The 15,027-nt window shown below is 39.8% G+C and overlaps 1 protein-coding gene, 1 long non-coding RNA gene and 1 pseudogene across 2 annotated transcripts; 1 reads left to right on the forward strand and 2 right to left on the reverse strand.

The window, feature by feature from the left end:
* Positions 1-735: 735 nt before the first annotated feature.
* On the reverse strand, positions 736-7,420 carry LOC113590978 (extracellular calcium-sensing receptor-like; annotated as a pseudogene).
* A 2,272-nt stretch (positions 7,421-9,692) lies between these two features.
* Positions 9,693-13,561, reverse strand: LOC113590982 (extracellular calcium-sensing receptor-like). The gene is made up of 6 exons (XM_027031330.3): positions 13,326-13,561; positions 12,824-13,124; positions 11,835-12,608; positions 11,387-11,611; positions 11,030-11,153; positions 9,693-10,734 (listed from the first exon to the last, which is right to left on the reverse strand). Exons 1-6 carry the CDS (start codon positions 13,559-13,561, stop codon positions 9,821-9,823), a joined length of 2,574 nt encoding a protein of 857 aa, XP_026887131.3. The 3' UTR covers positions 9,693-9,820.
* On the forward strand, positions 12,523-13,605 carry LOC145658664 (uncharacterized). Its single transcript, XR_014124357.1, has 3 exons — positions 12,523-12,618; positions 12,841-12,900; positions 13,501-13,605. It is a non-coding gene; the product is annotated as an uncharacterized LOC145658664 (long non-coding RNA).
* The last annotated feature ends 1,422 nt before the right edge of the window (positions 13,606-15,027 follow it).

Genomic DNA, 15,027 nt, shown 5'->3' on the forward strand with positions numbered 1-15,027 from the left:
GCCAAATATTAGAGGAATAATGTGGACAATACATGGGGTTGAAAGACTTTTATTTTAATTATACTGATATCAGAGGGAACAAACTTGCCGTTTGCTGGAGTTCTGTAAAGTTATTGTAATTATCTTACATTGTTCAGGATGGCCAACTGACTGTGTCAATAACTACTAGAGTTAATGTATGTGTGTAGATATAGATATACTTATTATAATAAGGTAACAGGAGTTTGGGTTCAAAGCATGTAATTGTTTTGTTCAGCGATTGAAAGGGCACAAGTCAAGAGTTGTGCTCAAAATTGAGGGGAAGTTGTAGTTTTGGTTCATGTTATTGGAGCAGGTAATTTTCCAAATAGGGGGAAGATAAAATTGTGATTAATGGCTCTGTGTTTGGATATGGGTATATTTATTTTAATAAGATACATTTTGGATAATGGGAAAATGTTTTAAATGATAGCCTTTGTCTTGAACCATAGGGGAGTGATACTATGAATTTAATAAATTATGTGTCTAGAATGGTTTGGTCTAAGAGGTGAAGATTAAATATAAGGAGTGGCATTGGGATGCAAGAGAGAAACATGTTGATTGAATGCCCTAATTGGGAATACGTTAAGTTGCCTTATTTTGGGTCAATTTTTGTTGCCGTGGATGACTGTATTTTTTATTTTATTTTTATTTTTTTTGTCTGCTTATGGCATCATGCCCCTGTCACTGGACTTTTTTAGGAAAATAAATCTCCGTTACTGGCATATTTACTACCGAACTCGCCCTCTGTTTGATCTCCCCCTGCTATCCTGTTACACACAGACTTCAAAACGGGAGGAGTAATGACGTACTTGTTTTTCTAGCATGAGGGCTTGTCCTTTTTCCGGTTAGTTATGGATGATGTGCTTTGTTTCCTTATTTATGGAGAATAAAGAAACTCCTAATTCACACTCATGTCTCGCTCCCTATCTACTGACATTACACATGTACTTTATACCAATCAAAATATGTGGTAGCTCAGTTGTTAAGGTACATGACTAGTAATTAGAAGATTTCCAGTTCAAGTCCCACCACTGCTCGGGGTTTATTGATGAGGCTGATACATTAGAGATGTGGGAGCCTAAAAATAATCCTGAACATGTTATATAAGGTGCTGCACCTTCCTGATGTCTTTGCTATCTCAGAGAGCTTTAGAGGGAACTTTACCTATTAGATATTTCTTGGCATTCTGCTCTGGTCTAAATACAATTATGAAACACTTGGGAACAAAAATACAAATAATCAAACCAAAGCTTGAGGCCAGAATAGCAAATATCTCCACAGCTACAGTGAATTTTCCAGGAGAGCTGACATAAGCTGGAATAAAGGTGATCCAAACTGCACAGAATATGAGCATGCTGAATGTGATAAATTTGGCTTCATTAAAGTTATCAGGCAGCTTCCGTGCTAGAAAGGCCAAAATAAAACACAAGAAGGCCAGGAATCCTATATAACCCAGTACAGCCCAGAAACCTACAGCTGAACCTAAGCCACATTCCAAAATTATCCGTTCTTTGTGGTGGTTTAGATTTTTTAGAGGAAGTGGAGGAGAAAATTTTAACCAAATTATGCAAATAATGACCTGTATGAGAGTGAAAGCAAGGACACTGAGTCTCTGCTGTGGAGGCCCAAACCATTTCATAACATTACTGCCTGGAAGTGTAGCCCTGAAGGCCATTAACACCACTATTGTTTTCCCCAGAACACAGGAGATGCAGAGGACGAAGGTGATCCCAAACGCTGTGTGGCGCAGCATACAGGACCACTCAGAGGGCCGACCAATGAAAGTAAGTGAACAGAGAAAACATAGAGTCAGAGAGAAAAGCAGCAGGAAGCTCAGCTCTGAGTTGTTGGCTCGGACGATGGGAGACGCCCTGTTGTTGTAGAAGACAGCAGTAACACACACAGCCACAAAGGCTCCAGTGATGGAGAACACAGTCAGAATAATGGCTAGAGTGTCATCCCAGGACAGGAACTCAACAGGCTTGGGGAGACAGCTGTCTTGTTTGGTGTTTGGCCAGAACTCAGGAGGGCAGTAATCACAGTCCAAAGAGTCTAAAATTTCAGAAATGCAGAGTCAAAATGCTTTCATAGAGAAAAATCTAAAACAAAATCTCATATTATTTCTGCTGCATTAACACAAGGAAACAATGATCGTTACCAGCACAGTAGTCAGAAAGTACTGTGTCTCTGACTATGACTTCACTATTTTTACAGAAAAAAAAAACTGTGTGTGTCCTTTTTGTGTCTTGCTTTCTCTCAACTGTCCTTGACAATTCTGTGCTTGCCTTGCTCATGAGGGCACTGGAGTTAAATTTCTGTTGTCAGTGCCTTTTAATGTGTTTGTGAAGTGCTATACAAATAAACTTAAACTAAATTGAATTGAAAGTTTTCAAAAGGTAATGTGTAAAACTCAATTCAAAAATTAAAAATCTTTGGGGGTATTTTTATATAACTTGTTGGCTTCCATGACCTGTGGAAAAAGGTACTTTAGTATGCAAAAGCACTCTGGTGAGTGGCTTCTGGTCAGTAAGACTTAGGATGTAGATAACTGATAGAAAACCTGTCTGGTTACTGATTTCTCCCTCTGCACATGGCATACAGTCAAAACAGCAGACAGGCCTTCCCTTCTGCACAGCCTTTCTGGTGCCTGGAGGACAGCTCTCACTGCACACAGACACTGGTACCTGGGAAAAACATCAGAGAAAAATGCAAAATAAATAAATGCCTTGAGGCTCTTATAGTGCCAAATTTCTCGTACTCATTGATTAAATAAATCATATAATCAACAAGTTTGTGTGGATTAAATCTGTTTTGTGTGAGCAACAAAAACAGTAAAGGGTCAATTGTGTTTTGTTTTTTTTTCTCCTGACCTGGAGGTTGAGAATAACGGCTTAATAGTGAGTGAGTACAGGCTGTGCTATATTGTACCTCAGTCTGTCCTCCAATCCATCTTACAGCACTAGTGACTTTGAACTCCTGTCCTTTTGTTTTGGATGAGTCATAATAACCCACTGGCACAAGCTCTAATGCGCCATCTTTTTTAAACTGCAAGTTTATGAGCTCATAAACAGCCACAGGATCTCCGCTGGAATCAAAGTTGACCTGATAACCATTCTTTGTGGTGAAGTTCACTCTTTTAAGATGGTTGTGTATCTGTAGTATTAGATACGAGTTCGTGAAAGGTCATGACAGTGTGTCATTGTCTTCTTTACAGACAATTCAGCCATGCAGTGTTTGAATGAATGGTAAAAATATCACTTTTATCTTGCAACATATTTAATTGCATAAATATTATGTACGAATCAATTATAATTTAGAGGTTCATTAATATATACACCCAATAAATTCATGTTTATTTCAATGCACAGGCAAACGTCAGGCTCTGATTTATAAATAAAGATTTTTTAAATGAGATTTGTACCTGCCACGGTGCGAGCTGAATTGTCTCGTCGCATTCCGTTTCATTACAGATAACACTGTGGAGTGCATGCGCTATGGCATATGTAGCTTTATACACCATGTTAGTGATGCGCAGCTGAGACGTGTCTGTGTATGGGTTCTGTAGCGCGCGGATGTCCCCACTGCCGTCACATTCCCGCAGGAACTCTGAGGAGCCTGTCCGCCCTTTTAGGCTACAACTGAACGAGCTCTCCCAAAATTCCGTTAACAATGGCCACTCGGAAACCTGTTCTGGAGAGAGGTCTAGAAGAAACTCACGAAAACCAGTAATATCTGACCGGGGGACCCCAAAACCTAATGCTCCGGAGCAAATGTTAAAGCGCAGAAAGTCTGGATGTGTAAACCAAGCCTCACTGCCTATCCACTGAATCGGAGGCAGTGGTTGCCGTGCCAGTTCCTCAAAGATCAATTTCATGTCTCCTGCGTGAACAAACGCTACTACTACCCGGGCCGTGGACCTGCGGATGACGTTTGCGAGTCTCTCCAGTTTACTGCGCGGTTGTGTCCTGTAGTAGGCCTCGGAGTACTCCACACAGATCCCCTCCTCCTGCGCAGCCTTTAGGAACGATGCCATTCCATAGTTTCCGTAGTCGGTATCGCTGCGCACTGCTCCAATCCATGTCCAGCCGAAATAGTTGACCATTTTCGCCATTGCTGCCGCTTGGTACTGATCACTAGGTTCGGTCCTAAAGAAAGTTGGATACTGAGTCTTATCGCTCAGACATGCGCATGATGCAGAATGACTCACCTGTGATTTCGGTTAGAAGACAGGATAACTGACATGAATAGATGGAATCAGTTCTCGTTCAGCTAGGCTACTTGTTTTGTTAGCGGTAAATGTTTTTAATTGATACATTACAAATGTATAACGTATTAGCTTACATGTCTTACATTTGGCTACAGATCTAGTGCAGTTTCGGAGAAAGTCATTAGGATATTCAGAAGCGATTTTTTTAACATATGAGTTTGTGCTAAAGATTGCAATTTTCTGAGCCTTATCGCTCACCTGTGGAATTCCGAAACGACCGAGCATTCTGGCCATGCTAATTGACGCTGAGGAAGTAGAATCGCCCACGACAGCAGGTACAGTGGCAGCTGCAGATTTTGAACAAGAACCCGTGTCGTTGAAAACGGGGTCCAAGCCGTTTTCACACTGTAAAGCAATTTTAATTGCCATTTGCACGTCAGAGCACGAGTCGTATATCTGGTAGCCTAATGTGATGCCCGGCAGGAGATCGGTTCTGTTGTTGATCTCGAGGATTGTGAATTCCATGGCACGGGCCAAGCGGAGTTGCCTGAAATCCATGCTGCGTGAATATAGTAAGACAAAAAAAAGAAAACTTGTCAATAACAAACTGTATTATGTTCACGTCTTTAAAGCAATACATAGCATATATCTACAAAATAGTGGAGAACATGTTTGATCCTAATTATCATTTCTCAGTCATTCTAACAAAATACCCTGCTGACTCTGCTGCCCACTCCAATCTCACAGACAGACCTCCCAGAGCACTGTAGCTGTGGTGGCAGCCTGGTGTAGGTGTTCTCTCTTGAATTTGTGTAGGAATGAATTGCAAAAATCCCTCCGATTATAAAATCTCCATTCATAGAAAGTTCAGGTAACTGGGGTTCAGCCCATAGCCTGCAGCTGACTGGGTTTGCTTTACATCCAGCAGGGCTGAACACAGTCATCCACAGCACTGATACAAATGACACCAGACTTGAAGTGATCTGCATGGTGGGCTCGGTGTCTCGCAGCACTCTGAAGGTCTGGATGGCTGCTTCCTTGGTTAAAATAGCAGCCTTGCAGTGATGACCTGTCATTAAATGTGGGTGCGAAATGAGCACAGGAGGAGTGGTTATATATTCAATATTCATCATATTCATAATTAAACCTTTTGTCATCTGTCTCTGGTTTGCAGTTGGTGTCTTTACATTACACCTATAGTGCTTATACAGAAAAATATAAAGAACATAAACAACATTTTTCTAAGTGCTGACATTTTTCTTTCTTTCTTTTTTCTTTAAAATGTGCATTAATGTACACTCATTACTTTGTTTTTAATTTCATGAATTACTTTTTTGCATGCTTTTTATTATTTATTCATTTCTTGGTTTCATGTTTATTTCTTTGTGCATTCTTTTCTTTTATGATAATTGTGACCCTGACTTATTTCTAATCCAGTATTTTTCAAGGGTGCATGTATACAGCATACATGGTTAAGAAACAAGAGCAACTGAAAAGTAAATTAGTGCGATAATAAATATAGAAATGCATAAATGTGCAAATAAATTAAAATTATATTTGTTTATTCATTTATTTTTATTTTTATTTTTTTGGCTTGCTTATGCCTATTTGCTTTATTTTTCCTTATTAAATTTCACCTCTTTTCTTCTTCTTTGCAAAATGATAGAAAACTGTGTCCCATGACTTACACAAAACTGCACTTTGTACCAAAGCAGTTGTTCTCAACCTCCAGGCCAGGAGAACATCACTTGACTCTTTAGTGTTTTTCTTGCTCCCAAAAACTGATTTAATTCATGCAGACATGTTAATTACCTGATTAATTGTATTAGTAACACAAACTCTGAATTAGGAAGAATAAGAATAAGAAATTGATTTATTTTGCATTTCTCACTAATGTATTTCCCAGGTGCCAGTGTCTGTGTGCAGTGAGAGCTGTCCTCCAGGCACCAGAAAGACTGTGAAGAAGGGAAGACCTGTCTGCTGCTATGATTGTATACCATGTGCAGAGCGAGAGAGTAACAAGACACGTTTTCTATCAGTATCTACCTTTTAATGCCTATGAAGCAGATGACACTCCTGTGGTATATTATATACTAAGGAACCCTTCTCCAGGGGTTATGGAAGCCAAAAGGTTATATAAGGGTACCTACAAAAACCTTTATTGTGTGGACAGAGTTTTACAGTTCTCTTGAAAACTTTCAATTCAATATATTTTATGTTTATTTGTATAGCACTTCACATAGACATTAATTGACAATGTCAACAGAAATCTAATTCCAGTCCCCTTATAAGCAAGACAAGGATACAATTGTCAAGGAAATGCCTGAGATTGTATAAACAAGAAACCTTGAGAGAGGGCAAGACTCAAAAAGGGAAATACATTTCTGTGGTCATTGTCAGAGACTCACTTCTTTCTGACTACAGTGCTTGTGGCCATACTTGTTTCGATGTGCTACTGCAATGTGCTCTATATAAAAAAAATAACATGAGACCTTTTTTTTTTAAAGACTTTTTTGTGAAAGCATTCTGTCTCTGTATTTCTGATATTTTATACTCTTTGGATAGTATATACTATCCTCCTGATTTCTGGCCAAACACCAAACAAGACAGCTGCTTTCCCAAACCTTTTGAGTTCCTGTCCTGGGATGACACTCTAGCCATCATTCTGACAGTGTTCTCCATCATCGGGGCCTTCATGGCTGTGTGTGTTACTGCTGTCTTCTACTAACACAGGACATCTCCCATCGTCTGAGCCAACTACTCAGAGCTGAGCTTCCTGCTGCTCTTCTCTCTGGCTCTGTGTTTCCTCTGTTCACTTACTTTCATTGGTTGACCCTCTGAGTCGTTCTGTATGCTGCACCACACAGTGTTTGGGATCACATTCATCCGCTGCATCTCTTGTGTTCTGGGGAAAACAATAGTGTTGTTAATGGCCTTCAAGGCTAAACATCCGGGCAGTAATGTCATGAAATGGTTTGGGCCTCTACAGCAGTGTCACACAACCGTCCCTAGTCCATGACTACAACTCCCGTCTTCCCTGGCACAACCTCATCAGATCCTCATTACCAGTTTACTAGAATTACCTGTATCGCATCTTTGCTACGCTATTTATTCTCCCCTTTTCCATTAATTCCCTGCGAAGTATTATCGCTATTCTATCGTGAGTACTGAGCATGTCCCACCCAAGCACATCCCTGATATATCTCTGGCTATTACCCTAGCCTGTTTCAGTTTATTATTGTTGCTTGTTTTGCTATAAAAGAAACCCGGTTATCCACAAGTGTCTGGCCTGATCTCAGAGGTCACAAGCAGAGACTAAGTGTTCTTGCTTTCACTCTTTTACAGGTCCTTATTTGTGTGTTTTGGGTAAAAATATCACCTCCTTTCCCCTTCAAAAATCAAAAGCACTACAAGGAAAAGATCAACTTTGAATATGGCGTAGGTTCTGCTGTTTGTTTCTGGGCTGTACTTGGTTATATAGGATTCCTGGCTTTTCTTTTTCTTTGTTTTATTTTGGCTTTTCTAGCAAGGAAGTTGCCTGACAACTTTAATGAAGCCAAATTTAGCATATTCAGCATGCTTATATTCTGTGCAGTTTGGATCACCTTTATTCCATCTTATGTCAGATCTCCTGGAAAATTCACTGTAGCTGTAGAAATCGGTACTATTCTGGCCGCAAGTTTTGGTTTAATAATTTGTATTTTTGTTTTGTAATTGTATATATACCAGATCAAAATACCAAGAAACACCTTATGGGTAAAGTTCCCTCTAAAACTCTCTGAGAACCTCACACAAACATCATGTAACCAAATTATATGTGCACTAGCCAACAATGATTTTGCTTCCTGCATAAAATACTTTATATATATATATATATATATATATATATATATATATATATATATATATATATATATATATATATATATATATGTAACTTTGATATAAATAATAAAGCTGACATTAAACTGAATAAGGCATTATCAGGCCTTTTGAACTACTGTATTTATCTATTCCTACATCAATTTCTATATCTATATCTAATGATTTGATTTTTACATTTAACTTATTGAAAAGTCAGCATTTATTTTTTGCTTGTTTGTTTGTATTGTATTTGAGTGTTCAAAATTTGAATGTGTTTAAAGTGCTTGTGTATATGTCCATTCAATAAGTTGTTTTCTGTAACATTTGGGGATATGATTTTATCTGATCATGCATGATTATTTTGTTTATTAAATGAATCATATATAAGAGTAAATAATGGGACTCTACAGTCAATCACAAATTCTGTTTATCATCAGGATATATATGTATCAAATGTGTGCATATGCCATGGCTAATCCCACCACCCCGTGATGTCACCTCCTGTATCTCACAACACCTCCACCCTACTACTTTTCCATTGCCTTTAATGGACATTCTCTTGTGGGATGGGTCTTGCACACATGCCCACCAAAACGTTGAACTTTATTATTAAGTTGTTATTATTGTGGTGACCGTTGTCGGCCAGAGGAGAATGGGCTCCATCTTTGACTCCTGGTTCCTCTCAAGGTTTCTTCCTTATGCTCTAGGGAGTTTTTCCTTGCCACTGTCACCCTTGGCTTCTCACTGGGGGCTTGGACTTGGATATTTGTAAAGCTGCTTTGTAAGAACATCTGTTGTAAAAAGTGCTATATAAATAAATAAATAAATAAATTATATATATATATATATATATATATATATATATATATATATATATATATATATATATATATATTTTTTTTTATTATTTTTTTTTATTATTATTTTTTTTTTAATTTATTTTTTTTTTTCAAACTAAACTATGTCCAACTTATTGGACTATTTACTGTGATGTTGGTGGAAAGGAGGGAGCGAGAGTGATTGAAAGTTTGGAAAGTATTTTCCATCACAACTCCAGTCGAGCATACTGAAGAACAAAGCTGATAAAACAGTTGTAAAGCTCAAAGCATCAAAGGAACACTGTGATGAAGGGCCCTTGGAAGCAGGTACAGGCGATGGCTCTAAGCCCCGGATGATGGGCAATGTGCAGCACAGACAACAGGTACCTGTGGCCTTAAATAGTAGGCAGAGCAAAAGAGGGCAATTGAAAAAGAGGTGGTGATGTGTGTTTGTGTGTGTGAGTGGGCGTGTCCCTCCTGCTGGGTACTCACCACACCATGACATTTAATTTTTTAGAATATTTCTATCATGTATAGTTTTTAAGTGACAGGGCAATAAAATTTTACATTAATTATATATTGCATATTCACAAGGCTTATATTAGACTTAAAATTTAGAGGTACATGCTTCTAAAATGTTAATTGTATAATTTTTGTCTGTATTTGGCCTCAACAACATCCCACTTCAGTATCCGGCATCCACTTTCCTTGGTGCTGATTTCACTTGCTATACATAATGACATGAGTAAACTGGAAACAAACATTTATGGGTCATAGGGAAAATTTGCAAACATATGTGGATACAGCATGGAAAAAATACATTATAATTGTATTTTATTGCAAAATCATTGCTGACCAGTGCTCTGGTCAAATTTTATACAAAATGTCCTTTGCTGGTTGTGTGATTATCTCAGAGAGCTTTAGAGGGAACTTTACCCATAACATGTTTCTTGGTATTGTGCTCTGGTCTAAAAACAATTATGAAACACTTGGGAACAAAAATGCAAACAATCAAACCAAAGCTTGAGGCGAGAATAGCAAATATTTCCACAGCTACAGTGAATTTTCCAGGAGAGCTGACATAAGCTGGAATAAAGGTGATCCAAACTGCGCAGAATATGAGCATGCTGAATGTGATGAATTTGGCTTCGTTAAAGTTATCAGGCAACTTCCGTGCTAGAAAAGCCAAAATAAAACATAGAAAAGCCAAACATCCTATATAACCCAGTACAGCCCAGAAACCTACAGCTGAACCTAAGCCACATTCAAAAATGACCTTTTCCTTGTAGTGCTTGAGATTTCTGAAGGGGAAAGGAGGTGATATTTTTAACCAAAGGACACAAATAAAGACCTGAATAAGAGTGAAAGCAAGAACACTGAGTCTCTGCTGTGGAGGTCCAAACCATTTCATGACATTACTGCCTGGAAGTGTAGCCCTAAAGGCCATTAACACCACTATTGTTTTCCCCAGAACACAGGAGATGCAGAGGACGAAGGTGATCCCAAACGCTGTGTGGCGCAGCATACAGGACCACTCAGAGGGCCGACCAATGAAGGTAAGTGAACAGAGGAAACACAGAGTCAAAGAGAAGAGCAAAAGGAAGCTCAGCTCTGAGTTGTTGGCTCGGACGATGGGAGACGCCCTGTGTTTGTAGAAAACAGCAGTAACACACACAGCCACAAAGGCTCCAGTGATGGAGAACACAGTCAGAATGATGGCTAGAGTGTCATCCCAGGACAGGAACTCAACAAGCTTGGGGAAGCAGCTGTCTTGTTTGGTGTTTGGCCAGAACTCAGGAGAGCAGCGCACACAATCCACTGAGTCTAAAAGTTCAGAAATGCAGTATCAGAATGCTCTCATAGAGAAAATTCTAAAAGAATGTCTTATGTTATTTCTATTAATGTAGGACACATTGTTGTAACACAAGGAAACAATGACCATGACTCTGACCATGTCTTCACTATGCAGTGCTGATCACAGAAATCTGTTCAAGGATAAAAAGATTTTGGGTGTATCTTTATATAACTTTTTCTTCCATAACCACTGGAGAGGTGTGCTTTACTTTGAAATATATGACAGAAGTGTCATCTGGTGTGTAGGACTTAAAAGGTACAAAACCTGTCTTATTACTGATCTCTCCCTCTGCACATGGTATACAGTCAAAGCAGCAGACAGGCCTTCCCTTCTGCACAGCTTTCCTGGTGCCTGGAGGACAGCTCTCACTGCACACAGACACTGGCACCTGGGAAAGACAGAGAAAAATGCAAAAGAAGTCAAGGCCATGAGGCTCGTATACAGTCTAATTCAGACTTTGTCTTACGGATTAAATTAATCAGGTAATTGACAAGTCTGCATGAATTAAGTCAGTTATTTGGGAGCAAGGAAAACACTAAACAGTCAAGTGTTGTTCTCCTGGCCTGCATGTTAAGAACAATTGCTTTACATTGCGTGAGTACAGTACATGTTATGTAGTACCTCTGTCCGTCTTCCAAACCATCTTACAGCACTGGTGACTTTGAACTCCTGTCCTTTTGGTTTGGATGTGTCGTAGTAGCCCACTGTCACAAAATCTAATATGCCATCTTTCGTAAACTGCAAGTTTATCAGCTCATACACAGCTTCGGGATCTCCGTTGGAATCAAAGTTGACCTGATAACCATTGTCTGTGGTGAAATTCACTCTCTTAAGCTGGTTGTGTATCTGTAATATTATACACAACTTCATGAAAGGTCATCAAAGTGTAACAGTGCCTTCTTCACAGAAAATTCACCCATGCAGTGCTTGAGTACAAAAAAATCACTTTAATCTTGTATCATATTTATAATCAAATATTTTATTTATATTTTACATACAACTGTTTAATTCATAATCATTTTAAAAGTCAGCTTCTGATTTTTATTCATACATTAACTGAGATTTATACCTGCCAAGGTGTGAATTTAATGGTCTTGTCACATGGCCTTTCATTACAGATGACTCCGTGGAGTGCATGCGCTATGGCATATGTAGCTTTATACACCAAGTTAGTGATGCGCAGCTGAGACGTGTCTGTGTATGGGTTCTGTAGCGCGCGGATGTCCTCACTGCCGTCACATTCCCTCACGCCTGTCCGCCCTTTTAGGCTACAGCTGAACGAGCTCTCCCAAAATTCCGTTAATAAGGGCGACTTGGAAACTTGTTCTGGAGAAAGGTCTAAAAGAAACTCACGAAAACTTGGAATAATTGACCGGGGAACTCCAAAACCTAAAGCGCCGGAGCAAATGTTAAAACGCAGAAAGTCTGGATGTGTGAACCAAGCCTCACTGCCTATCCACTGAATCGGAGGCAGAGGTTGCCATGCCAGTTCCTCAAAGATCAATTTCATGTCTCCTGGGTGAGCAACCGCTACCACTACCCGGGCCGTGGACGCGCGGATGACATTTGCCACTCTCTCCAGTTTACTGCGCGGTTGTGTCCTGTAGTAGGCCTCGGAGTACTCCACACAGATCCCCTCCTCCTGCGCAGCTTTTAGGAACGCTGCCATTCCGTAGTTTCCGTAGTCCGTGTCGCTGCGCACTGCTCCAATCCATGTCCAGCCGAAATACTTCACCATTTTTGCCAGTGCAGCCGCTTGGTGGTGGTCACTAGGTACCGTCCTAAAGAAGGCAGGAAACTGATTCTTATCGCTCAGACACGCGCAGGCTGAAGAGTGACTCACCTATGACACGGTAAGTAGAGGAAAGAACAAAAAACGAAAATAGTAGTTTGAGTCAGTTGCCTTTCAGGTACACTGCTTGTTTTCCTAGCGGTATATGCTTTAAAATTGTTACGTTACAAATGTATAACTTATTATCTTACATATCTTACATTTGACTATGTATATGTATATGACTTTGTGGTAAAGATTGCAATATTCTGGCCCTTATCGCTCACCTGTGGAATTCCAAAAGGACCGAGCATTCTGGCCATGATAATTGACGTAGAGGAAGTAGAATCTCCTACGACAGCAGGTACAGTGGCAGCTGCAGATTTTGAACAAGAACCCGTGTCGTTGAAAATGGGGTCCAAACCGTTTTCACACTGTAAAGCAATTTTAATTGCCATTTGCACGTCAGAGCACGAATCGTATATCTGGTAGCCTAATGTGATGGCCGGCAGGAGATCGGTTCTGTTGTTGATCTCGTGGATCGTGAATTCCATGGCACGAGCGAAGCGCAGTTGTCTGAAGTCCATGCTGCGTGCATTCAAAAAGACAAATAAAAAATTAGGAAACGTTTGTCAGTAACAGAATGTATTATATTCACATGTTGTTATCGCAATACACAGCATGTCTGCAAAATAGTAGAGAACATAATTGGCCCTAATCATAATTGCTCAGTCATTCTAACAAAATACCCTGCTGACTTTACTGTCCACTCCAATCTTACAGACAGACCTCCCAGAGCACTTTAGCCGTGGTGGCAGCCTGGTGTAGGTGTTCTCTCCTGAATTCGTGTAGTAATGAATGGCGAAAATCCCTCCAATTATAAAATCTCCATTCATAGACAAAATAGGCATCTGAGGCTCAGCCCACATCCTGCAGCTGACTTGGTTTGCTTTACATCCTGCAGGGCTAACCACAGTCATCCACAGCACTGATACAAATGACACCAGACTTGAAGTGATCTGCATGGTGGGCTTGGTGTCTCCCAGCACTCTGAAGGTCTGGATGGCTGCTTTACACTGGTTTAAATAGCAACATTGCAGTGATTACCTGTCAACAAATGTGGGTGTGAATTGAGCACAGTAGGTGTGGTTTTGTGTTGTTTTAATAATAATGATAAGTAAAGATTTTTGTTGTATTCCCCTGGTTTGTAGTTGTAGTTACAGCAAAACAGACCTGAGCTACCTGTAGTGTTTATACAAGTAAATATGCAGAACATAAGCAACATATATGCAAGTGCTGTCATAATTCAAGTTTTTAATTTTAAAATATTATTTTGAAACATTTCTTTCTTTCTTTAAATGTGCATTAATGTAAACTAATTACTTTGCTTTATATTTAATGTATTTAATTTTTCCATTCTTTTTGTTAGAAATATTTATTATATATAACATGTATTTTGTTGGTTTCAAGTTTTTTTATTGTATATTCCTATATGATAATGATGAATGTGACTGTTTTTTTTTTAATCCAATATAATTCAAGGGTGTATGCATACAGCATACAAAGAAAGAGCAAGTGAAAAATAAAATAAATTAGTGCATAATGTCATGGAATGCTCCCCTTCCCACTGTCTTATTTGTAACAATGCCCTCATTGTTAGCACACACCTACACATGATTTATTGTTGTCATATTTTTCTGTACTTAAACCCCTGTTGGTGTGTGCCTTGTTGTTGGTCTTTGCTACTGTTAATGTTACTGTTGTGGCTCTGGCTGTTTTTGGTGCATGTCGTGTTCTGTATTCGATGTTGCTTGTTTCCACCCTGACTGTTCCATGTGTGTGCCACTGTTTTCATAACACGTGTTGTGTTTAATAAATGTTTGTGTACGTCGAGGTAGTCCAGCGCATCCTGTTCCTTGCCCTGCGGCATTCGGGCCCTGGAGGATGACTGCCTCGAGGACTCTCCCTGGAAGGCTGGCGACAGGTGGGCAGTAGTCTGTAGCAGCATGTCCAGACCCAGGGTGAAAATACCCCTCTGCATGCCCTGTAGGGCCAAGGACACGCCTCCAGTTCCTGTCCTTCCATCTACTCGTCGTGGGCACCCATGGTGTATGTGGGTGCGATATGTTGTTTGTGTAGGCCGGGTCCCTCTGAGGATGCTGAACGGCATAGCCGCACCTCTGGACCCACCGCAGAATGTTGTAGCTGTGCCTCTGGACCCGCTGCTGAATACCGTAGCTGCACCTTCGGTGCTCCATTGGAGGTTGCTTGCTTCCACCCTGCCTATTCCGTGAGAGTGCTGCTGTGTTATTCATTCATGTTGTGCTTAATATGTTTGTATATGTCGAGGGAGTCCAGTGCATCTTGTTCCTTGCACTCCAGCCATTACACATAAAAATATAGAAATACATAAATGTGGAAATAAAATTATATTTGTTTATTCATTTATTTTTATTTGTTTACTTGGGTTTCATAGGTCGATTTACTTTAT

This window comes from Electrophorus electricus, chromosome 6, assembly GCF_041902795.1.
Source record: "Electrophorus electricus isolate QZ-2024a chromosome 6, ASM4190279v1, whole genome shotgun sequence".
Taxonomy (NCBI): Eukaryota; Metazoa; Chordata; class Actinopteri; order Gymnotiformes; family Gymnotidae; genus Electrophorus; species Electrophorus electricus.